Genomic DNA, 26,741 nt, shown 5'->3' with positions numbered 1-26,741 from the left:
ATTACAAATTATTTCTTCAAGGCAGCTAAAGGCAACAGACACCTCAGACCTCCATCAGACACTGCCTAGGTACTTCACACATTTCCATGCCCAGGCAGAACACACAGAGGCTTCAGTGCATATGCCTTCTCCTTGAGGAAGAAATCACAAGAGTTTTGATTTTTTCCCCTGATCATTCAGAAGGTACTTCATAAATAACTAATTCTTTTTCTCTTACAAGGGGATTAAATGCATAAGTATCTCCCAAGGAGATGATAACATGTAAAAAACAATCTCATTATTTCAATGAAAAAAATCTAAACAGTACTGGTTTAAAGAGTTTTGCAAAGTCACTGAATGAGCATTTTGTTGATGTTTATCACTTCTCCTAAAAACTACCTCAAAATCTTATTGCAGTTGGAAAGTTTAAGAAAATATGGCTGTCTCTTTCATTGTTTTCTCTTTTTTCCCTCCCAGTATTGTGCAACTTTTTCATTCATTCCCTCGTTAGGCTTCCCGCACTGCCAAGCAACACCACCGGTTAATTTTCCAAGTGTCCACTAGAGGGTTCATTTCCACAGGGCTCAGCTGCACAGCACGCAAACTTCTTCAGCAGCATCCGCATCCCTGTCAGTCAAATCACACCATTGCGAGCATCTATATGCCTTTGTGCTGTTATAGGGTAGTTATATTTCAGCAACAGCTCGGTTAGCCGAACTGGAGATTAAACCACCGTTAAGGGATCTTATTCACTTCCAGGTGCAGGCAGGACTGCGCCCTTGGAGCACACACCCACCACCCTCCCCATGCACCCCACTGGGGCAGCTGGGCTGGCCTGTGAACTTGTACAAACCTCAGTGCCACCAGCAGGCACTGAATCATGGCAAGCCTCATGTTGTTGCAGAGGTTTATTAACCTGATGAACTCATGGGTGACTTCAGCTTTCATTTTGGAGAAAGGAGGTTTCTAGTGCTCCTGGTAGGGGGACAAAACCAATTGAAAAAGCTGAATAAGCATATCATGGAATCATTTAGGTTGGAAAAGATCTTTAAGATCATCAAGTTCAACTGTAAACCTAACACTGCCAAGTCCACCACTAAACCTTGTCCCTAAGTGCAACATCTACATATCCTGGAGGCTAAGGGATCCTCTCTGCCTCCTCTGTAGCTATGTACCCTTTCAGCCAAAGAGATTTTTCTACACAAATGTTGTACATACATCCTTTGCATCCCTTCTCTGTCCACAGCCCCTTAGACACCCCAGACAGGGAAGGGAGCCGAGAGGTCCTGCTGCCAGCAGCGTAGTGCATACAGCTCTGGTCTTTAGCAACGCTTAAGCTCACTCAGCACCAGTTTCTTCACTCATCCATGGGACAGAGGCCGTGCCTTTCTCCTCCATCTGCTCTCTTTCTAATGTAAGGCAGCCTTTATCCCCTAAGAACCACACTTTCAACATACCCAAGCATGCAACAACCCAAACTTCTAACAAAGTGTATATTATCTCAAAACAACAACAAAAAAAAATCCTATAAAAAATTAGGTCAACAAAAGACATACAAAAAAAAAGAAACTGAAGGCAGAAAAAACTGATCCCAAGGATGAGTTTTCTCTGAGTGCTGTGAAACACCAGACACTTCAAAAAAATCTGCTAGTTACCTTGCTACTCTTTCTGATTTTTCAGGAGCTGTAAAATGAGATGAATAGACTAGTTGTGAGGACTGAGATTGACCACTGGCAAATGATTTCTTGTTTGTCTGTGAAGGGAGAGGTTGATCTCATTAAGGGAATTGGGGAATGACACAAATGGGAGGCCGGAATGGGTTGAATGGATGTTGCCAGTGCATCAGAGGTGATCTCTGTCCTAGGAAGACAAAAAGAGCCTGTAGACACAGATAGCGCAGAGGTTGGTGCCTTTGCTCAGGGTGAGCACTGAATGGACCTTGTTTGCAAAAGAAACGTGTGTCAAGGACATACAGGCATTTATAACATCCAGAGATTAAGAGAGTTCAGAGTATACAATCTATTTTTACATACAAAGAGCAAATTCTTAAAGGGTTGTTAATCACCTCAGATGTGAACTCAAACCATAAAGTGAACCCAACAGCTACTAGGAAAGGTTGATAGCAAAGCAGCAAACTCATTGCCACCAGACTGCTCCAATAACTTGCACAAATTGGCTCCAGTAGCTGTGTCATGGATTTGATTGAAACTGCTGTGTAGGAAGAGGTTTCGTCATGACGTCTTGCTATTTGGTAAAAAGTATCTCATTATTCCTCTGTTTTATTGGTCTTCTTCAGCAAACAGTAACTTTTTCTTGGTTTTTTTTTAAGAAAGACTCTGCAACATTGACTTCTAGCTGCAAATCTTGGCTACAGTAAGCTAGTTTTCCATCCTTTCTCAGCATTTATCTGCTAAAGTAAGGAATGCTTTCTGCAAGGGAAATCACTTCCACTTGAAACTGGTCCTGATACTGCACTAGAGAAATTTAAGGAAGGGAACCTTCTTGCCGTAGGAGAAAGAAGAGCTAAATGAGGGCTCTCCCAGCCTCCAGGGGAAACTCAGCAGCATTGGCCTGTCCTGAAATTAGAAGGTGCATGTAACTTGTGTCCAGGACATTCCATTCCTTGCAGGGAAAAGAGGTCATATTTTATGACTAGCAAGTAATACTTCAATCATCTGCAAAGAAAATCAGATATATCCCTTAAAGAAGAGAAAGGGCAATAGAAAATGCTTGCCTGTTACAGCTATGAGAGTTATTGGGTTCAAACTGTTACTTATCGTAGGTGAACTTCTCTAAACTTTCTAGGTCATTCACTGCTATTAAAATATCTTAAATGTCAAAAATGCTGGTGGATGCTTCTGTCACAGGCATTGTTACCACTGTGCCTACTGTTGGTAGCATGCAATGATGATAACAATTAATCTACTGTTTTCTAGAACAGAAAAGAAACCAGGACTGTCATGCATATAGGGGAAGAAATGGCTAAAAATTGATTTCAACAGACTGCAAGATAATATTTTTGAAGTTCCTGTAATTAAAAGGACTAGGTTTGGGGTGGTGGGTTTTTCTGGTTTACTTTTTAACTTATAGTTGTGTTTGACCTTTTGAAATGGCCAAGTTTTCTCCCACCTCAGAGGCAGGCAGTCCAAAAGCAGAGGAATGTTCAGAAAAAAAAAAATCAAAAAGCTTTTGAAAGAAAGGTTTCAGATGAAAGGAAATGAGACGGCCTTTAATTTCCTTAAGTAGTTCCCAGACCCTGAATTTTTTTCCTCTGCTCTGTCCTGCTTTCTAGACTTATACCTAAGCCTATAGTACAGGGGTAGTATAGGCTTATATACTGCAACATGCTGCAGTCACTGATCTCTCTGGTGACCAGTGACAGGAGCCAAGGAAACGGCATGAAGATGTGCCAGGGAAGGTTTAGGTTAGATATTAGCAAAAGGTTCCTCAGCCAGAAGGTGGTTGGGCATTGGAACAGGCTCTCCAGGGAAGTGGTCATGGCACCAACCCTACCAGAGTTCAAGAGGTGTTTGGACAATGCTTGCAGGGGCAGTCTTGTGCAGGGCCAGGAGTTGGATGATCCTCGTGGGTTCCTTCCAACTAAAGATGTTCTATGATTCTGTGATTCTATGACTTGGAATATTTTACCACTTTTACTGTGGAATAGCTCTAACTCCCACTGTAAGTTCTTTTTTTGTCCAGTCTTCCCTGCACGTTGGTCTCACCTCCATCACCACAAAGTATGTCCCACCAGACATGTTTAATCTTTTGCTAAACAACTCACCTTGGGCAGACCGTTAGTGTCCCAAGGTAGACACTGAATAAAAACCTCTTGCCTTGTCTGAAATTCGAATATGGAAAATAATGACTGTAAAGAAAAAAACCTACCTCTACCAACAAGGATCTGCTGCAATGAAATATAAAATAGCCTTCCAAGGACTGTTTATATCTCCCAGACTTTAATGACGTCACCCAGAAATGTATCTTGAAAATGCTTTAACTTCACACTCACAGAGTTTAGTGGTAAACAGGAAGATAACTGAAAAAATCCTATCCCCAACAGCAAAAAGAAAATGTGTTCCTTCAGGCTATCCTCTTTGTAACAGAAATCTAATTTAACAATGATCACCTCAGTTGATCAGTTTCTTGGGATTTTCAGACCTGAAAATTGTTGTGTCCATCCGAGGTAATTGCAGCATTGCTTTCCTTTCAATAAGTAATGTTTTAACACCACGTGTTTTCAGCATTGCCCACTAATAACCACAGTGGTTTATTAAATATGTTATTAAGTAATCTTGTAGGCTTCTGCTTGCTAGACAAATATGTGTTATTGTATATAATACTGCAAATTAACTCCTTAAAGGATATTTTTTCTGAAGAAATTTCACTAAATAGGTTTTTAAATCATATTTTGGGGGAAAGGGAAGTTAACATCAGCACAGTGAAAATATCTTCCTTTACATACTTCTTTAGGCTTTGCTTCATACTTCACTTGAAGGCTGGCCCTAAGGTCACCAATTTATTTGTTATCATTTCCTTATATAAGGAATACTACGAGACGAAGTGCCAGTCAGCCTACATTCAGCCAGCATCAGTTTCCTTCCCTGTGCTGATTCATCTGTTTTTATCTAACAACATTTTGAAACATTTGGGTTTATTACTTTGGGATTGTTTGTACTGAGCACACATAGGTGCTGCTGTTTTGGGCGGGGGTTTTAGCACACATTAACCTGCCCGTGCTTTGAACAAATATCCTCTCCAATACTGACTTGAACAAAAGGATGAGTCAGGAGTCCAGCAAAACATCTCTCCCACATCAAAAAAACTATAAAGCTGCCTCCTGATCCCAGAGACAGTGACGTGTGACTCCCTGTATACAGGACCTCAATGAACTTGGATCTTCAACAGACTGAATTCAACCACCATTAGCAAAGACCTGACTCTGCATCTGCAGGGGGCGCTTACCTGAAGCTGAAGTACTGCAAATGACAATGTGACATAGGTGACAATTTGGCCTGTAACATCTCGAATAAAGAGATGAAAATGAAGGAGGTAATACTATGAGCCCATGCCCTCCTGGCAGAGGGGCAGCAGCATGCACGGTTCCGGGTAACTCACAACCTGCTCCACGCCACATCTCCTCCTGTGCAGCACTGGAGGAACAGCCGTGGTACTCAACAGTGTAGCATTACCAGTCTCAGTCTGCTTGCAATGAATGTATAAGGATAGAGAACCACAAATGTATTTAGGACTGGCAGTGAGAAGAGAAAATGCTGGTTTAAACAAGTGCAGGACACTTTTGTTTGAAAACACTGGTAGTTTGAAAAATTTAGATTATCCTGAAGCCATTCTTTACAGAAATCATTATTTCTTCCAGTTTAGGAAGGCATGGATCAACGGCAAAATGGAGCTTCACTGGTAGCATGATTCAACTCACCTTTGACCACCACTTTATGTTTCTTCTATGAATCAGTGTTATTAATTATTACTGACTCAAGAACAAACCCTTTGTTGATACCAAAAGTCCACGAGTTATCATAAACTTTAACTTTGACCATGATCCAGTGCCTAGTAAGCTTACTAGGATTTTAAATCTATTGCTCTTCAGATTAGACTTCTTACTGAGAATTTAAGGTACTATGGAACAGGCTGTCCCTTGATCTATTCCATCATGAACTAGGATTAATTCCATTCGCAACATCAGTATGAAACCACTGCAAGATTTAACTCAGTACAAGTATCAGGCTTGCATCTCTGACTTATATCAAGGCAAAGAGAGCAACATAGAGCCAGGCTCTTATATCATGGCTCTGGAGATCATGCTGATCTTCAAGTCTAAAGGTGAAGAAGTCTAACTCAGCCCTCACTGTTCCCACCAGTATGAATTTCCATATAATTTCTCTGTTTTACTGACATCTCACCTTGGGGGATTTTGCGTATAGATGCGGGATGGGGACAAGAGATAACATTCACCTTTCATTCCTCAGAAATAAACCCAAAATCTAAGCAGGTTGCTTTTAAAGTCTCTAAAACAAGCACTGAGTTGGACCCTGCTTAATTGCATCAGGCCCAGACAGATGCATATGCAACCAAAGACTTCACTAAGATAACAATGATACCACAACTCATTCTGATTTTTTCCGTTGAATAAAAACTAAATGTGATTCAGTTTACATTAAGTTACCTTATTTCATTCTGAGATGCAAGTGTCTGACTGAAACTGTACAGGGCAGCTCATCAGAGTCATGATTTTTAAGTTCCATGCAAGACCGATAGGGAATTACCATGTAAATGTATGATTCTCTTATCACTGAACAGTTTCTGATCAGGAAAGTAAGTCCAACAGGAGCTTTCAAATGCCAGTAGTCTGTAATTTCTTGCCGTCTCCCAAAATCTCTCTTGGTGTGAAGAAGTTCAGCTTTCCAGAGGGCAACCTGTCCTTGTGTTGGTCAAGTCGACCCACACGGGAAGAATCCAGCTGACTCCTTGGAGCCACCACGCAGCAGGACTCTCTGTACCAGCCTGTCCTGCGCTAGAAAAGAGGAGTAGCAAAGATTTTCATTGTTTAGAAACGCTGCAGTCTTCAAAAAATACTCTCCCAGCACTACTCTGACACAAAGACGTGTCTCAACAGGCTCATCTTCAACAAATGACATTAAAGCAGAGAAACAAGTACTCAGATATTTGCCGTGATTTCTATTTTAAGATTTCTCTTTCATCTTATGTTTGAGGGAGCTCTCCAGCTTTGGTACAGCTGCACTCCTGGTATAGTTTCTGCAGTCCTATTGAAACCCATTCCATGACCAGAGAGCTCAAGGCCTGTCAAAAACTTCCAGCAGCAGCACTGGGATTCCCAGCCCTGACTGTGCACTCCAAAACCCAGAGTCTGACCCAGAAGGTCCCTGGGCAGCATAAAGAGGAACTGTATGCTTTCAAAAAGCAGGCTAAATAGTTCATTACTTTCTAATTAGGGAACCTACATAGATTAAAACAGATGCTTAAGTTGTTCTGTGTATGGCATACACAAAGCAGATTTCTGGCTGCACAGGGTGGTAAACAGATAAGAAACAAGGGAACTGCTCCAGGCAGATAATAAAATCCATGATAGTATAGAGCTGTGCTCCCAGACAACTGCAATTCAGCATGATTTCCATAGAAGTAATGTGGTTTTTTCACGTAGGACTTCATGAAATATTTCTTGAAAAACATTAATTGAATTATATTGCCAACCCAAGATCTACAGAAGGGTATCTACCCCTGACTGCCACAGGCCTGTGACCAGGGACCAAATAATTTCCATTTTGAATCCACAGGTGAAGCACAAAGCTTGGCACAGGTACCAGGACTGGGAGCCAGTCTGAGTGCTCCTTTCAGAGCTGAAGAATAGATTCATTAACTTATTAGCCACGTTGCTAAGCCTAAGCTACTTATAGAACCACTGAAATCAATGAGATCACCGATTAAAATAGACCTACATGCATAAATCCCAATGTACTAACTCATAACTGGACTCAGCATCACTAAATCTGAGGTCAAGACAAAGCAACCAAGAAACAACAGTAACACATGCTCCTGACAACCCTTTCACCATAGCTAGCTTGACTACTCACACCAAACACCATTAAAAGCAAAACTCACATAAAAAAATACCAAAATCAACGAGAAGATTGAGAATTTGGTCTACATTTTAAAATCTTCAGGCTCAGAAGTGGCACTCATTTTATGTTTCTAATACATCTGGCAAAACAGGGCTCTGACTTTTGTTCTCAGGTTCTCTCCTAAGAAAGAAAAAATTAGTAATTTTTGGAGCAATAAACTTTAGGCTATTTCTATATGGATTAACATTTTTAAACATATACCCCTTAGTATGGGGTCAAATAAGACTTCAGAGTTTATTTACAATGCCCAGCGGAGCAAACAAAATTCGACCTTATTAACATAGTCTTATCAATGAAAGCCCAAAACAGGAGGGGATTAAAAAGAAAAAAATTGAGAGGACAGAGGCATTGGTTTAGCCAGGAAAAACAAACAGCAGTGGTGGGTATCACGGTGGAGGTTCATGAGATTCAGTTCCCCAGATCGTGCAATGCCCATGGTCTCAGCAAAGGTGGAATCACCAGTCTTGCAAATCAGCTGAACTTCATTTTTAATTAATCAGATTAAAAGGTAAAGTGCCCAGCATCTTTGCTCAAGATCTGCTAGACTTCTTTCCTCTAAATGTATAACAGCAGTCAAATTAGTCAGAATTGTTTAATCATTCATACAAGAAAAGTTGCCTATCTCCAGAGAAGTGCCCTTGTAATCACTTTTGTAAATACAGTTGCATTAATCAAGTATAGGATAACAGGTTCAAAGCTGTAAACCCTGGAAATCTTTTACCGTATGAAAGGTTATTATAGGCATTAACTCATAATGTCTGCTGGTTATCATGACAGCATCAGTTCCCCAGGGGTCAGGAGGTTTATGCTAAAGCACACAGTGCTGAGTAAAGAGCACGTATAAATCTCTATTGTAACTGAACCCAAAACACCCTCTTCTCTTCACCACCTCAAACAATAAATCGAGAACAAGAGAAACACGTAGGTGCATCCTTCTTGACTTTGTGCTAATCCCAGGTGCTCTAAAATGCTCTCAGTGTCTTGAGAAAAATCAAGCATCAGAAGATGCTCTGGATTTCTCCAAGAACTGCTGTTGGGAGGCAGCAGACCAAAGTGGCAAAGGCAGAAAGAAATGGACTGAGCACAGGTGAGCCTCGTGGCAGCCCCACCTGGCTGCAGTCTAGCCAGCCTGGTCTCAAACAAGACAAAAAACTTGTGTGGTTTGCCAGTGTTGTGGATGGGCAGGACCTCAGGATCTTGAGGTTATCTATGGTCTTTGCCAAAAGGAGAGTATTTAGCAGCTGAAGGGAGCTTTGTCTTGGAGTCACTGTGTGACCCTGAAGGAGGCTGTGGAAAATGGTCTAGCCAGATGCTTCCCATACCCATTATTTTACATGGTTTCGCACAAAAGCTCTGAGGGTTCACAAGTATTTCCTCAAGAAGTAATATTACAGGGTATCCTTGTATTGTTTTTCCTCTCTAAATTGCTTGAAACTAGTCACTATAGCCTTTCCTTTCCATGTTGTTGGTAGCAGTAGTAGTAGTAGTAGCAGTAGTAGTGTGAAGAAACACTTCACCATAGCCACAGCAACTAAGCTGAGTTTTCACGTCTTCAAACTTTCTAACCTCTAACACACCACTTGATGGTTTTCAATAAAAAAAGAGAAAATTGCTCAGCACTGTATATTCAACCTCCAGGTCTAGATATAAAATTGAGCAGCAGTTCTGTGAAGAGCAAGTAGTAGTTTTCTACGGGTAGTAGTTTTCAAGCAGGTTGCTCTTTCAAGACCTAGACCTGGTCACTCTGAATGCCTCCTTGTGCAATTTTTTCCCCAACCAAGCCAAGGAGGACTCCAAGTAGAAGGACAGCAAGCACAAGTTGGCTAGCAGCATGCTGGTGAGGGAGAGATTAGCAACCATGAACAAACAGGCAAGGAAGAAAGGAGATTAGGGGGGTGCTGGGTGACAAGGGAGAAAGCATCTGAGAAGAACAAGCAGAAGGAAAATAATCAAAGGGATTGGAGGGGCCAGATAGAGTCAGGGTGGAGCAGGACCCAGCATGCTTGAGGAGGGGTGATAAGAGCTGTTGGATTGTGGCTGTTGTTGCCAGCCAAAAAACATACTGCAGTAGCAACTGCCCACTGAATAAAAAAGCAAGAGGACTTTTGCAAGGGTTTTGGCTGTATTTGGCCATCTATGCCCTCTTCTTTTCTCCCTGTGCATGTCTAGCTTACATTTAAAGACCATCTTTGTGCTCCTCTGTACTGAGATCAACCACAGCAGGGAAAATCAGCATGAACTCCAGGACAATGAAAGTCCACTTATCATGCCTCTGTCTTTTACACAGCTTCAGTACCTGGAAGCCTCACACAGCTGGGATCCACACAGCAGTCTGCAGTAATGATACAGGAAACACACCCAATACACACAAAAACCTGACCCTAGATGCTGGCAGTTTCTTCCCAGCAGACATACAGCTATTTCAAGGGCAATTCTGCAATCCTAACATACTGAATTGGTGCAATTTCAAAGTGATAAGCAGGAAGGATGCACCAGATGGAAGATATCAGGGATACCCAGCTAGCAGTATAGCAAACTGTACCTAAAGCAAAACCTTGCATTTGCTGGGTAATAAATATGGTCATATATGGTCAGTATCATGTGTGTGTGTGCACACACGTGTGTGCCTGTAAAAATAAACGCATATACATGTATGTGCATTAAGCAGAAGACATTCCTCCACTTCATCAGACCTGCTGCTGGCATTTACTGTGGAAACATCCTTCATCCTACAAGAGACTCCATGCCTCTCTTCCTTATGGATCCTTGTCCTGAGGCCACATTTGCCCAGAATGTTTTTGCTCTGTGTGTGTGTGTCCCATACAAAGAAGGTTACCCTTGCCCACGCAGCGCAGGCATGGGGCTCTACAGAGATGCTGGATTCAAAGAAGGCACAGGCACGCTGCCGAACTCTTTGGCCAAGTGAACAACTACTTTGAAAGAGCTCTGTGAGCCAGGCTCCTCTTTGTTCCACTCAGTCTCCCATTGCTGCTGCCTCACATGATTATTCTTTGGCCAGGACACAAAGTGCTTAGAAGAGACACTTCAGAAGGAAACTTAACATCAGTGTTAGTTGGGAGGTTGCAAATATAAAATAATTTGTAGAAGCCTTTGACTTCTGCCAGAAATAATATATATATACATGTACAGGAACAAGCACCACTACCAGCAGGAGGGGGTCATTGCCTTATTGCTCCATGGCCCCCGGAGCCAGAAAAATAAATTTTCATTCTGTTACGGTGACCATTGAGTCACTGTGTAATCCCATCTTGCTGTGCTGGTAGCCCAGTTCCCTGCCACGTGAAGAAGAACGGAGCTCAGGGACAAATTTACAGCTGGTGAAAATAGCCAGAACTTCCTTCTAGGCAAAGCACTTGCACTTCCTTCCGCCAGCAGACAGTTTGCTCCCGCGTTCCTTCATCAGGAGCCAAATACCTTCCTTCTTGGGCTGACAAAGAAGCACAAGGAACAGTGATGCTCAGTCTGCTGAAGGCAGGTTTATTGGACAGCCTTCATGTCAGCCCAACCACTAACCAAAAAATATCAGTTTACTTCATGGAGGAGCAGTACCCTGCCTTACAACCAGAAGGAAGCATAATCCGTTTCATCACTTGCAGACCTTCAGAGCCCTTAGGAGAAACTTGGGATCTCTGCTTTTGCTTTCTTCTTTCTTTTCAGTGCAGATGTACAGTGCCAGCATATTAGCATAAAAGCTGATCCAGTGTTACTTTCAGGGGAAGCTGGACTTGCTGTCACTGTGAGTGTAAGGAGCTGATTGGTTAAGATCAGATTAGTATTTCGGATACGAAAGGGCAGAGGCAAATAGGAGTTACTGCAGAAAAATGAAAAAGGCTCTCGTCTGGAGACAATGGGAATGAAGAGAAATTGTAAAAAAGCCTCAACACATATCTGAGTAAGTCCCTTCCCTTCTAGTAAAAAGCATCAGCAGTAGCAGGCACAAAGAAGGTGCATACACCACTGCCCACTTCTAGATGGACTCAGAAGCTATGCTTGAAAGTACAACTGGCACTCAAAGAACAGGGTTTGTGGGGGCCACTGAGAGAGTTGCACAGGTTTCCACTCTTTCCTCTCTGAAAGTCCAGCAAATCCTTCCCAGTCAACAGCTGAAATTGTTTGTCCTGGGGAATACACAACGTCCTTTTGCCACAGCACAGGCGCAGACATGTGGAGCAGATGCTCCACCAAAGGTCTTCTCCCCCAGAGCTGGTGTGGCTCTGAGGGAGAAGTGGGACCCTCTTCCTCCTCAGTGAGAGCTGGAGAGCAGCTCCTCTGAGTACCATGCAAAGGCCATGGGGGCTGTGGTTATCTTCCTCTGGTATGACTTATCAGCTACATCCAGACAATTTAGGGCTCACCGAACACCTACTTACACTCTTAGAAATTACACACTGGAAATGTTCATGAGTAGAAGGGTGCTCCCCGGATGGCAACATTCCCAAAATCATTTATGTGTACTTGTTTGAAGTGTGCACCAGCCATCACAAGGGCTGCAAGTATTGTGCTGCTGGTGTGTGTTTTGTCACAGGGTAGACCCTGTACATTGCTGGGATCTTAAAGCTCAGCCAGAAGAAAACACTTTCTGTGAACAATTCGGTCAAAGGAAACTGGGGTGTGCAGAAAGGTACCATCCCTACTTCATATGTCAATTCTAGAAAGAAATAGCTAATTAAAGCAAGTGCTGCTCTGCAGGAAATCATGGCATTCACTGTGCTGAATTCCCACTGCTGATTGTCCTCCCTGATCTAAAACTTGGGTTATCAGCTCATCCACATCTGATGTTTTTTACAAGATTGATTTTTAAGTTGTATATTGAAAGAAGGGTTGCTTTCTACCTCTTGAACTATGCGATCCTTTACTTACAAAACTATCTGTACACTAGCCTGTGGACTTACTGTGTCAAGTCAATGACTTGTATAACGACATCACCAGGTTGTTTTCCCATACTTACCCTGGAGCCTTTTACTGTAGTTTTGTTTCCATCTCCTCACCACGGGGTGGTCAACGATATCTGGTTAAAAACAGATGGAGAACTTTATTAAACATGGGTGAATGCTGAAAAAAAATAAAAATGTACTAGGACTGGAAGGAGGTAAAGAGAAGTGGAATGCCATGTCGAACGTGTCACTTGCCTTGTATTGTTTGCTTCCAGAGCCATGCAAGCAGCTGCGGTGATAGCGTTATCTGCCGACTGCACTGCTGATCCAGGCAGCCTTTCCCCTCCCAGCTCGCCCTGTACACTGATGCAGCACCATATAGCTAGGGAAAAAGAGGAAACTTTTCAACCCTAAATCCCAAGAAACCACCACCAGCTTCATTTCCTTTTCTATCTGTAGGTACTTCTACCTTGCAAAACAGAAGCTCAGGGACCAAGGGCCTCATCAATATTGGTAAATTAAACCATGACTGGGGATGAACCACGATCATCTGTATTAGTAAGGTGTTCAGGTATTCCATAGCCCATGGTAATTACTGCCATGAGGCACAGTTCAGAGTCAAGGACCTAATCTCAGCTGGCCATCAGCACAGAGCCACTGTCTTCTGAAGTAGACAGCATTTCACTAGCATAGATGAAAGCTCTTCCAGCCAGCTGGTCTATGTGACTGACAATGTTCCCAGGTATAATTAATTCACTAATATATGAGTACTTGATAACAATTCATGGTTATTCAAGTGTCTGCTATCTCTATTGACCAAGATACGTGCTTCTTTCATCAGACAGCCAATGTTACTTTAAGCAAAGACAAGTTCAACCTACAGACTAACAGGGCTGCTTTAGTGACTTATCTAGAAAGCTGGTGGTAAGCATTGCGATTATGCCTTTCCAGCTACAATTTTATAAGAAAATAACCCTCTGCCTGTAAAATATCACTAGGACTCAATAATAAATTCCACACTTGCATCAGAGGGCAAAGCTTAGGTCCCTGAAGTGACGGAGGCTTACTCATCCCTGATGAACACCTCACTAACTTCCCTTGTCATTTCATTGCACATCCCGTACTCTCAATTTTACTGAACCTCTACCTTGCCCTAACTGGAACATTTGCTAACTTCATCCTAACTGTATTCTAAATTTGCCAGGGAATATAACTGACCCTTCATCCTCCATCTGTGATCATTGTTAATACCCCATTTCTTGCTACAGCTTTGGATCAGATCTCCACCAAATCAGAAAGCTCTTGCCATCAGCAGAAAGATAGGCACCCATTTGTGGTGAATCCACAGCAGCCACCTAAAATATTCTTACAGAAGTGTGTGGGTTTAAAACTGCACATTTGGAAACCCAGAAAACTGTAATTGCAAATAATTATAGCTTGAATTCGTTAGCATTTTGCATACATAAATATTGGATGCATAAGAAGTCATAGAGATTGTAGATTTTTTTTTTTTAAGAAGCTATTTTTAAAAGCCCAACCTACCACATTCCATCCCAAACTCTTGCTATTTCTGTGGCTTCTTGGAAGGTAGGTAAGTACCAAAACAGTAGCAGCCCTCTAATATGGAAAATACCTTCCACTCCAGAAGAACCCAGATACAAAATAAGGGCTTCTGTGTAGAGAAGTCCTTGAATTTCAAATGTCTTACACCAGTCTGTGCAGCAGGGAAACTGTTCAGTAGATGTCAGGATCAAAACTGCACACTCAAATCTATCAGCCCTTTTTTTTCATGTCCTAAAATGGTGGGTTTTCAACATTTATTGATCAGAGTGATCTTATATCTGTGAAAAGCAATCTCAGGATCACTTATGCAGTGTTGCTGCAATCATTTTCACATACAACCAGTAATGGTTAGGTTAAACTTTCGACATTCATTTTCTTTTCACAATTTTTTTTACCTTTTCAGCTTGTCTTCACTCTTCAGAAAGAAATGAGAGACCTGGCTACCCTGGACAAAGAGAAGACTGAGGTTCTCAATATCTATGCCTCAGTCTTCAACGGCAAGTGCTCTGGCCACACTGCCCAAGTTGAGAAAGGTAAATGCAGGGGCTAGGAGAATGAAGACCCTAAGCTCACTGTAGGAGAGGATCAGTTTCAAGACCATCATCATATGCACAAGTCCATGGGACCTGATAAGATTCATCCATGGGACCTGATGAGATTCATCCATGGGACCTGAGGAAGCTGGCAGACAAAGTGGCTAAGACACTATCCATCATGTTTGAAAAATCATGGCAGTCAGGTGAAGTCCCTGATAACTGGAAAAAGGGAAGTATTTTTAAAAAGGGGGAAGTGGAAAACCTGGGGAACTACAGACCAGTCAGTCTCACCTCTGTGCCAGGCAAGATCACAGAGCAGATTCTCCTGGAAACTGTGCTAAGGTACCTAGAAAACAAAGAGGTGATTAGTAACAGACAACATGTCTTTACAGAGGGAAAATCATGCCTGAGAAATTTGGTGACCCTCTGACAGGACTACAGCATTGGTGGATAGGGGCAGAGCAACTGACATTGTCTACTTGAACTTATGCAAAGCATTTGATGCTGTCCCACACAAAATCCTTGTCTCCAAGTTGGAGAGACACGGATTCGGTGGAGAAAGAACTGGCTGGATGGCTGCACACAAAGAGTTGTGGTCAATGGCTCACTGTCCACACAGAGATCAGTGATGAGTGGCGTCCCTCAGGGATAGTACTGGGGCTGATACTATTCAACATCTTTGCTGGCAAAATGCACACATCTCAGTGGGCACACTGAGCAAATTTGCTGATGACACCAAGCTTTGTGGTGCGGTCAACACACTGGAGGGAAGGGATGGCATCCAGAGGGACCTTGATGGGCTTGATAGGTGGACTGATGCAAACCTCATGAAGTTCAACAAAGCAAAGTGCACCTGGGTCGTGGCAATCCCAGACACACCTACAGGTTGAGTGGAGAAATGATTGAGAGCAGCCCTGTGGAGAAAGACTTGGAGATAATGATTGATGAAAAACTCAATACGAGCTGGCAATGTGCACTTGCAGCCCAGAAAGCTAATGGAATCCTGGGCTGCATCAAAGGGAATGTGGCCAGAAGGTCAAAGGACATGATTCTCCACCTCTACTCTGCTCTTGTGAGACCCCACCTGCAGTGTACAGTTCTCATGCCCCCAGTATAAGAAGGACATGAAACTGTTGGAGCAAGTTCTGAGGGGAGCCACAAAGTTGATAAGAGAACTGGAGCACCTCCCTTTGAAGACAGGCTGAGAAAGGTTCATCCTGGAGAACGGGAGATTGTGTGGAGACCTCACAGCAACCTTCCAGTATCTGAAGGGGGACTAGAAGAAAGCCAGAGAGGGACTCTTTGTCAGGAAATAGGACAAGGAGTAATGAGTACAAATTGAAAGAGGGGCAATTTAGGTTAGATATTAGGAAGAAATTATTTACTGTGAGGATGGTTAGATGCTAGAACAGGTTGCCTAGGGAGATTGTGCATGCTCTAACCCTGGCAGTGTTCAAGGCCAGGTTGGATAAGGCCTTGAGCAACCTGTCCTAGTGAAAGGTGTCTCTGCACACGGCAAGGGTTTGGGACTAGATGTTCCTTAAGGTCCATTCCAACCCCTTAGCATTCTACGATTAACAAAATAAGTAGGTACATGAACAACTGGAGAATCAAACACAGCCTAGAAACACAGGTGGTAGATACTTGATATTGATGCTAAGAACACCAAAGGAGCAGACACAACCCAGCAATTCCAAGTAGGAAGACAGCCCCTGCATCTGCAAAGAGCTCACCCAGATGCAGCCAAGATCCTTGTCTGCTACCTCAGACTCTAAATTCACTCTGAAAATAGAAAATGCGAGGTTGCTCACAGAAGAAAAGCTTTTGAGTGTTGGTTCCCATTTCTCCTAAATACATACAAAAATTTGCACCATTAACAAGCTCACACATTGAGAACAGACTTCACTCATACAAAGGTCTTAAAATTATCCAAACTGATACAAGCTCCGTATTACTAATATACATCAAGCTTAGAACAACAGGTTTATTTAAAAATGCACTTTATTTACAAGACATTCAAACTTCATTTTGAAAAAAATATAGCTATACATAAAACTTTAAATTCTTCACCAATGGTTAATAAAACCATAGTGAGATTTACAATTCATTGATTCAGCAATCACGGAAATTACATCTTGGCACATTAAATCATATAATGAACAGAAAAACTGGAGGAAACTTTTAAGCAACAAAACTCCATAAATGTAACAATCTTGTACAGCAACATCCTCACAACAAGGTGTCACTGTTCAAATAAAGTATTTAACATAGAAAGTGCTTCCACTGTACAGCAGAGTAAGTAGAACTTACAGGAATGTTCATAGCTTTTGAATGATCTTCTATCTATTTTCTAATTAGTGATCCAAGCTTTCCCCCAGGATATTAATGAATGACCAGTGAACCCCTGTGATTTCATTATACCTTCCCAGGTTTAGAAATCAACCTTTTTAGAAAGTTGATTCAGGTAGAGTGTTTATAAAGAATTTAAGTACATATAAATGCATATGTTCACATCTCAGGATGACTACTACTTAGACAACACTTCTACACAGATCACAGGATACAAAATAGTCCCTATAGCTCACATAATAGCTCACATCAAGCCATCCATAGACCTCAGGTGGTAAACTTCACTTTGGGGAAAATTCAGGTGCTGGTATATTCCCTTCAAAGTTCAGAATAAAAGGGAGTATTCAGGACAGTAAGCGTTATTAAACAGGAATGGAAGAGGGAAAGAACAGGAAAAACTAAAGAAGGTTGAAAAGTGGTTTGCAATGGTGTGTCACATAGGAAAACCAGAAAGAGGGTGAATTTTAATAGAATGGAGTGCAGAAATCTAACCAGTACATAAAAGAGGTATTCTTAAACTTAAACTTATTCTAGATTTCATTTTTACTCCAGAGTGATCTGGTAAGGTTACCGAATGTTTTGTTGGCATACAACTAGGTCACATGTATGACTGGTTATGGGTCAGAGGGCCACATTAGTTGGACAACCAGTTGAAAGTCAAACACAATTTAAGGAGATTTCCTTTGCTACAGGCAGTGATGGACAGAAACGCACAACCAGTGCAAGAGAACTCAGATGCCACAAAGAGACAATTGTAAGGCAGCACTTGAAGAGGACACAGTAGCGCAATCAATCAGGGAGGGAAATAAAGCAATTAAGCTAAAGAGGCCAAAACAGAGATTTTTATGACAGTGCAATGGACTACAAAACTGAATGTAAAACAACTGCCCATAGATACAGGCAGATACTGAAATATACTGTATTTCAAAATGAGGGAAGACTACTCCAAGAGAATTAGAGGAGATATGCCAAGAACTGAAGGGAAATAAGCCAATAGAACATACACACTGGAATTAAGTCTTCTATAGAGTTAGAGAGGGGTCACCCAGTACAGCCTAGTTGTGACACACTTAAAAGAGACGAGAAAAATATTTTGTTGTGGGACTCAAATGAAAGCAAAGATGCTGGTCAGAAACCTACACAAAAAAAAAAAAGCAATGTTCATCTCATAAATAACATAACTCTGTTGGTTTTGCTTGCAAGCAAATTTAAAATCTGCTTGTTTTCTAGACCTGAAGATTTGTATAATCCATGGTATTTTCCCATTTATTCACAGGCAACAATTACAGTTCATTCAATCAGACAAGAAAAAAAAAAGCCTAAGAATGTTACTTCATTGTATTTTCAGACTTCAACACTTTCAAAAGTTTAGAAAATACATAACCATGGTTTTAACAAATACTAGAAGAATAAAGATGGTCCATTTTGTCAAATGCTCCAACATCACACATACAAGTTTTTTTTTAATCCCAGAGTAAATACTGCCATTCCAGTTTTCAAACATTTAATAAAATATATATATATTTTAAAAATTACATGATTTAAGACACAAATGCATAATTATGAAAGGGTGCTTGTTTTAGAGGATATCTGGAAGCAACTTCTTCTTAGGCTTTGTTGTTATTTTAGGAGCTTTCCATTCTGGTTCTCAAAAACCCTATAAATATATTTGTTATTTACATCTAAACCTCATCATTTAAACACCATCATAGATGAAAATAAGGAAAAAAAAAAAGAACAGAAGAAAGAACTGTCTTACTTTATGCCACACACTTTTAAAAGACAGAGCAATTCTTACAATGTTTCCTGATTTACATTAATTCGTGCAATAACTGCCAAGCAGGATCCTGCTGCTGCCAACGGAAGCAAACAGGCCAGAGGATCAAGCTTTTAATTATATTAACAAATGTTAATTTATATAATAAAAATCTATAATAAAAGGCTATGAAACATATTAATTCACCCAAGAATCTGTTCAAAAGGGACGGGTAACTACAAATCTACAAATGTGCTGTTTAGACTGCAATCACTGCTTCAGTAAATACTATTTTCCAAGCAGCAAATAATCCTGTTGTGTGTTTTAATATTCACTGAATTAATGCAATCATCTTTATTAAAAGTGGAGTTGGCTGCTTTTAAGCCAGCCTTACAGGGAGGTCCTGGTATTGTCCCAGCCCCGGTATGAAATCGATTTACTCTTTCTGTTAAGGTGTCACTGAGGTAAAGACAGCACTGTTTTATAAAGGTGTCCCCATGAATAAATGGATAAAATAGCCTGTCCAGGCCACACAGACCATTGAAAGGCTGCTTTTGAAGCAAAGTGTATTTGAAAGCTTCTAGATCTGACCTAAATGGCCAGGGAGGCTGAGCACTACACTCAGTGTGGATTAGGTAGTGGATCTCCTCTCCCAGAAACATGGAGAGCACACCTGACCTAAACCGAACTCTGGTGACAGAGCACGTCACTTTGTTTTCCTTAGAGGACCCCCACATGCCTTCAGAAAAGAACAAGCAGCAAAAAGATAATGAACTGCTTCACTAAATTCACTTTGAGATACACCTTTGGGCAGGGGGAGGAAGGGCAGGGCAGAGGGGAGGGCTCAGACCTTTAAAGGCAGACAACAAGAAATAATTAAGACTAAACTAGGAAAAATTCCCTGGTTTAATTTTTTTTTAAAGCTTCCTCTAAGTGATAATACTGCATACAAGACTTAAAGGTACTTCCTTAATTAATACAATTATGTCTTAATTAATAAATTATGTCTTAATAATAGAATTGCAGAATTTTAACTGTTTATAATAAACACATTAGCTTATTTATTCAGCATGAATAATGACAGACACTCAGTGCTAAAGATAATGCAATCATCCCACACAATGATAAAATAAGACCATGGCTCTCAGAACTTCTGTTGTCAGAAGGAAAAAAATATTTAAAAAGACTGAGTTGTACAATCATAATGGTGAACAAGATAAAAGTTAATTGGATGACTGCCTACATTTCCATTTGCTAGAATCAGTGCAGATAACATCAGTAGGTATTTATTTGCTTTCATGACAAGCAGTCTATTCCTAAGCACACTCATCTGTAATTAGGCTGGGACTCCAGTATTACTATTAGAGAAGCAAGACCAGCTTCTGCTCTGTCCCTAAATACAGGAGTCAATCAAGAAAACAATGCAAGTCAAAATTCCTGAGTGCTTCCCCTCAGACACACTTAATTTCATTCACAAACCCCACTGGCCAGGAGCACAAGTGTTACTGTAAAACATGAAAAAATGGGGTTTAAGGACCAGCAAAGCATCTTTACTGAAGTCCTTCATAAATATACAGTACTTCAGCCCAATACAATCATTAACTGGCCACAGGGCTTTCAAGACACAGCTCACTTCAGCAGGAAAGGCCAGAGTTTCATTCCCAGTGCCACTGGCCATGAACTGCAAACATCAGTGCAGACAGCGAGCAATACACCCCATCCACTCTAAGAACAGGAATTCACCCTTATTTTGGTGGCAAACTGGGTAAGGCTGTATCAGAAAAATCTTAGATGAAGGCAACAGCCTTGGTGGAAATCTTAATCCTTATTTCAGATACAAGGGGCTTTTAGGTGCATTTTGGTTTACAGCTAAAGCACAGAAATCTTTTTGCCACACCAACTTCAGCTACAACCACCAATGACCCCATTCACAGGCAGGATACGTTTGTTCTGTGAAGACATGATGCAGACCAGAGGGAGCTGCCTAAAACCGTGTACTGCTCGCCTGTGATTTGTCATCAGAAATGTCGCAATTTTTCAGGCTGTCCTCTGCCGGGTCTTCAATTGGGATTTCAATGTCACTTTTACTTGAACCATTGTCTTTGCGCCCTGCAGAAATGTAACTGTTGTTTTTCTCTGTGTAGCCATTAGTTTTAGCCCGGGGGAGCTCCCTCTGACTGCAGCACAGCTGAGGGTCACAAGCTTTTGAGATGCAAGGCGAGCTGCACAGTAGCTGGGAGGTCTTGTGGTCAACATACTCTGGCTGGATGGTCACAGAATGGACCCCTGCTTCATGGAAAATCTCCCGTATTTTGTAAGCAGCGTCTTGGTAATCAGCAGGGGTTTGGCACTTGACATGAAGAGTGGCAATATTCTTCCCACTTGCAAGCTCCCAAACATGTACCTCATGAAGGCTGCTAACCCCTGGTACACGAGCTAGTCTGTCAGCTGGAAGACATAAGAAAAAGGTATTAGAGGCTTTGGTGTACTGGCTAATTATCCACTGTCCCATTTGGCACCCCATCCAAAAGCAGCAGTATCCAAATTATCATTTTAGAAGAGATGTACTTGATAAAACATGTTTACTCCCAGCTGCCTTCAGTTCAGCCTCCAGATGATTGCATGAGCAGGCCACCTTTCCTTTTGGGTTCACCCTTTCCTCAGGCAATTTACCATTTACCAGCTGTTTGTACAAGAAATGTTAGAGCACCAATTCCTCCATCAAGACCCCACATCTTCTGCTTTCTTTAAGCCTTGAGCATGATGGAATTCCAGAAATACCTAGTGCTGCCCCACAATTGACCAGTGTGAACAGCACCTAAGAGTTACAAAATAAACCAACCTTAATGGAAGTTTCTAAGCTGTTTTGGAAGCCTTTAGGAAGAAGCCACTACAGGGTTGGGAAATATTGTAACTCAATGTCGTTTCTTTCACAAACAACCCATACAAAGCATTAACAGCTCAAGACCTGGTATTTTTGATGTATTGTTGGAGTACCACATTCTCAAAATGCATGCTTTAACTAATCCAGAGAGATTTGAGTCATGTTGCTAGGACACAGGCATGTGACTATTTCTCACAGTTCTTAAGCATTTGGAGCTATTATGAGTAAATAATCCAAACCTGTCATTCCACAAATAACATATGCATTGAAATATATCATTAAAATTAACAGCATTTCAACAACAAATTTGACTTACTCAGTACTTGTATATTAACACCTTTGGGGACCATCTGCAACAAAATAGTTGAGGTCTCCTTGATAAGTGGGAATGCAGAAGACAAGATGATGATCACCATAATTATTGTCAAGCTTGGATCAATGTAGCACTGCCAATTACACGCAGCATCCCCCAGAGGACGTACATAGAAGATAGTAGCAGTAACTACCACGACCACAGATCCAAGTGCATCTCCCATAACATGCAAAAGAACACCTGAAACAAATGGCACAATTTCCATTAGTGGGGTGGTTTTGGTTTCTTTGCTTTGTTATGGGCTTTTTAGGGGGTAGGGGGGAAACGCTCCTGCATTTTTCAAGTATGTTCTAGTTGACATGAAGAATGCAAAATTCCAGGCATTAATATCACAACCAAAGTTTTCAGTAACCACTTTCAGGAAAAAACAGCAAGGGAAACACTAAATCTGAAGCATAGCTATTTAAGTAGGATGCCTTATTAAACATGTAGGGTATGCCAGCAACTTCTGTCCAACTGCAATGCCATGGTAACGTAAAATGTGTTTGCTTCAATGCCTGCAAATTATTAAGAGATCCTGGCACATTAAATCTCAATTAAAAATTGATGACTAAATCTATCACTTCTACCCTGGAAGCTGAGAGAGCCACAGTAACAGTTATTCTCCCCCATCAGTTTCTATGACACTCCTGAAATCTGAAAAACTACCTAAGCGAAATCTAAGTCCAGCCTTGTGGCTCCGAATACCCTCAAACTCCAGTTTTCAGAACAAGCCTGATTACCAGTCATATTAAACCTTGTACACCAACACTACTAGTCCTCAGACTCACTAAAAATCAGAATCTGGTTTGAGAGTCAGTCACATGGTTTAGTATGTGCCTGGACTACTCTAAATTGAGAGGAATGCTAGGTGCCTCTTTTTACATCTTTAAATACTGTTTTGCACAAAAGGTAAAGACAAAAAACAGGCTCTTATAGTAACACAAGTTTTGCTGCCCTTTAAACTACAATGACCAAAGTAGTTTTCTTGCTATGAAGCTACAAAAATCCAAGAAGTCTCTTTGTCTTTTTATTACTTTACATAAACTTCCCTCTTCCCATCACTGCTCAAACCACTCCACTTTTGTCAGTCTTTACTATTGAGACTCAGATTTCATTCCAACCCATGCCTAGTTCAGGGCATCTCTCTCTATAGTTAATTTCTTTGTCAATACTTTTTATTTGAGACCTATGAGAGAATAAAATGAGCCTTTTAACATCCTTATGACACGTACTTCGAAGTGTTTCACTGTCATTTAATCCCTTCTTTGGGCTAGAGAAGCTGTAAAAAGCTCCCCCCAAAACTCATTAACAACACAGTAAAGGGTTTGGACTCTTCAGTGATGCTGGATACTGGACTAGCCCCTAGAACTGTGCCTGTGCTGCTGTTTCTTGGTAGTTCTGGACACACACCTTGATTTGCATGAGGCAACAACTTCTGGAGTTCCTCCAAATCACTTGGGTCAGATAAGAAAGCACAAGCTTCTAGTGAGTCCGGCTCTTTCTGCTAGAGTCAGGCATGTTCTGCCCCATTTGGCAGACTTCCACAGGGTTTTACTCCTCCTAACAGTGTTGCAGTGTTTTCTTTTCATTTACAAATAATCTCGATTCAGCATGGGCTATCAACTATTGCACTAGCAAGACCGACAGGCAGGATGCAATTGCCAAGGCAACTAATCAAAGAGAACAGCTCATAAAGAACAGGAAAATGTTTCAGAAAGTCTTCTTTTGAGTTAAGAAAAAAGTAAGTATGTCAGAATTTTGAGGAATTATTAGCTGAGAATATAGAATTTGGAAAATGCTTATGTTACACTAATAATGTCAATAATATGTACACTCTGGTAATACATCAATAATGAGGGCCTAGGCAGAAATGAACCCATTTCCCTATCAAACCCCAGAAGCTATGATTATAAGCTAGAAATGAAAATTAATTTTTACTAAATAAAGTATTAGTAGTGGTACGTTAAGCATGGTAAGATCACAGTTTCCAACAGCTTGTGTTGGAAAGTCTGAATTACCCTGCATATGCTCAAGAAGTAAAAGGAATAATTTCACACTGCAATAATTAATCCTGTCAGGCAGAATTTGTGGATTCCTGTTCCTACCACTTTTAAAATCAAGGAAGCCATTCCTCTAACAATCCATTTTGTCCAGCCATATCTTTCAGGGAGGCTCCAATTCTACAACATAAGAGTTTTTTGCCAAGTGATTATAAATTAAGTATAGCTATGTAAATAACTTCAAAAGAAAAACATAAATTTTGAATCAGAATTTTAAAGATACATATCTGTAGCATTGGCTACAGAAGCAATGAGTATTTGTAAGGACAATAAAGATTGATTTTGCAAAAATTACATACTAAAGTATCGCTTACAAAAACTTCTCTTTTTAAAAATGAAAGATGACAAGTATTTTAAAGTAACTGACACAAAGCTCCTTATCCTTCAGACATTTTTGGAAGTTTCCAGCATCATTATACCCAGGCACTGTGGTTCAGGCAAGCAAGGCCTTCTCTAAAGCAATTTCTTATCCTTCTCTCCTCCATCCCCAGAATAAGTTTGCTTATTCTGCTGCAATAATCCTACCATTATATTGCCATAATACCCAGTGACACCGATTTCTAGACATCCAGGCAAGTGTTGTGGCTCTAGCACATGGCTTGAATTTCCAAAGCATCTTGCCTTACAGATGCATTCTGTAGCTCTGAAAACACTTTTGAAAGACAGGTAGACAGATAGACAGACACACACACACACACACTAAAAAAAACCCAGCAAACCCAGGTGCCTGACTGTCAATCTCTTAAGCAGAATTCACACAATGCAAATTTACACAACCTTGGAGGAATATCAGATGTTGATACATGACCATAAGAAGCCTGAACTACTATCCTGTCAGGTTTCTGACAGCCCTTTCCCTGGGGACAAACTCAATGTTTCATATATTCAAAGACATCTGCATTTGGCTCTGCTCAGAGTACCTATATAGCCATGCATACATGGAAACACCTACACAGACAGGGAGTGACACGTGGGTAATTTATTCCTAGAAGTAGCTATAGTATTTCACTCCACAGATTCCCAGAGACCTGCCAAATTACAACGTAAGAGGGCTGATCCTGTCTCAGACTTTTCCAGGAATGGGTTCACAGTTCAAGGACCTGGAAAAACACAGTGCTCCAGCACCAGTTTCAGAACTTTTTTCCTTGTGCTGACAGCAAAACATTATCAACCTTGGGATTTAAAAGAAATTCTGTTTTCTGCTGAAAAGTATTTTAAAGTTGAAAACTGCTCACCTACTACAGCTGTCACACTCAAAGATGCTCCTCATAGCTACCTGCCTCTATTGACTTGAGCTTAGTGCAATAGGGTTTGTATCCTTTCCAAAATGTTTGGCTGCACTCTTCTAAAGAATAAAAATCAAAATGTGAGCACACTCAGAGACAAATCGGCATGACGCTATTTTGTTACTACCTGTACTATCTCATACAACCAAAACCTTTCTGCCAAAGATAACTAGGTCCAATTACATAGAAGAGTCCTGGGCTTTTGCTCCCTTTCTTACTGATAATTTGGGAAGGGGGGGGGGGGGGGAGGAGGAATCTGAAATGCAAACCATAAAGTGTTTTAAGCTAATATAGCATTAGCAGTATATTCCCATGCCATACCTCTGATGTTCAAGGCTTCAGACTTTTTCTTTTTTTTCTTCTCAGACCCCTCTTCAGGGCTTTTTTGGTCATTTGGTGAATCACCTGCATTCAAAGAAGAAACGCTGTGTTGTGTATAAGTTCTACAAACAGAAAAAACATCAACCTTCTCAAAACCAACTTCTTTCAAAGATGACAAGAAGAAAACAACCAAGCCAAAACATTTCCTATGCAGCCCTCTGAGCAATGCCTCCTTCCCCCACCCCGCGGAGACGCCCAGCAGGCCGGTGTAAAGTACAAGGTGAAAGAGGCGGCGGGTGTCTGAATGAGCTTAGTGAAACCCCACAGGGTCCACGGGTGGCTCTGGGTCTCTGAAAGGGCCCAGAGGATGGGTCCAACAGCTCGGCGAGTCCCGAGGGCAAACGAGATGGAGGGATGGAATAGGGAGGGATGCAGAAGCGGGGGGGTGAGGGCAAACGAGATGGAGGGATGGAATAGGGAGGGATGCAGAAGCGGGCGGGTGAGGGATGCGGAGAGGTGAGGGACACGAGAGGAAGGCGAAGATGCAGCCGAAAGGCACCTGCTTCAGCCGCCTCCCCCTCGGGCGTGCCCCCGGGCACATCCCGGAGCGCAGCGGGGGCGGACGGCGGGGCGGGCGGGCGGCGGCGGCAGCAGGCGCCCCAGTCCTGAAAGACGAGGAGCCCCACGACGTTGACGGCGAGGCCGAGGGTGCCGACGATAAGCACCAGCTGGGCGTCGTCGATGGGCTCGGGCCGGGCGAGGCGCAGGACGGAATCCACGAGGATGGTGAAGCAGAGGGCGGTGAGGAAGACGGCGTTGCTGAGGGCTCCCACCGCCTCGGCGCGGCTGTAGCCGTAGGTGGCGCGGGGCCCGCGGCGGCTGCGGCGGGCGATGCGCCCCGTGGAGAGCCCCACGCAGAGGGAAATGAGGTCCGAGAGCATGTTGAAGGAGTCGGACACCAGCGCGATGGAGTTGCCCAGGTAGCCGGACACCAGCTCGGCCACGAAGAAGCCGACAGTGAGCACAAGCATGAAGATGAGGCGGCACGTCTTCCCCGAGTACCGCCCCATGGCGGTGGTGCGCTGCCCGCGGGTCCCGC

The 26,741-nt window shown here is 42.0% G+C and overlaps 1 protein-coding gene across 1 annotated transcript; it reads right to left on the bottom strand.

Moving 5' to 3' along the window:
- Nucleotides 1-18,724: 18,724 nt before the first annotated feature.
- On the bottom strand, nucleotides 18,725-26,741 carry LOC113946275 (zinc transporter 10-like). The gene is made up of 4 exons (XM_027641342.1): nucleotides 26,202-26,741; nucleotides 25,643-25,726; nucleotides 21,937-22,173; nucleotides 18,725-21,184 (listed from the first exon to the last, which is right to left on the bottom strand). The coding sequence occupies exons 1-4, from the start codon at nucleotides 26,710-26,712 to the stop codon at nucleotides 20,721-20,723; spliced, it is 1,296 nt and encodes a 431-aa protein (XP_027497143.1). The 5' UTR covers nucleotides 26,713-26,741; the 3' UTR covers nucleotides 18,725-20,720.

This window comes from Corapipo altera, unplaced genomic scaffold (genome assembly GCF_003945725.1).
Source record: "Corapipo altera isolate COAL_440 unplaced genomic scaffold, ASM394572v1 48b, whole genome shotgun sequence".
NCBI lineage: Eukaryota > Metazoa > Chordata > Aves > Passeriformes > Pipridae > Corapipo > Corapipo altera.
This window is presented reverse-complemented; position numbering and strand designations above follow the sequence as displayed.

Coding starts and splice junctions, on each gene's coding strand:
- LOC113946275 (XM_027641342.1), bottom strand. CDS start 26,712: ATGGGGCGGTACTCGGGGAAGACGTGCCGCCTCATCTTCATGCTTGTG. Junction 25,727..26,201: donor GGGGGAGGCGGCTGAAGCAG/GTGCCTTTCGGC, acceptor CTTTGAATGCAG/GTGATTCACCAAATGACCAA. Junction 22,174..25,642: donor TGAAGCCTTGAACATCAGAG/GTATGGCATGGG, acceptor CATTTGTTTCAG/GTGTTCTTTTGCATGTTATG.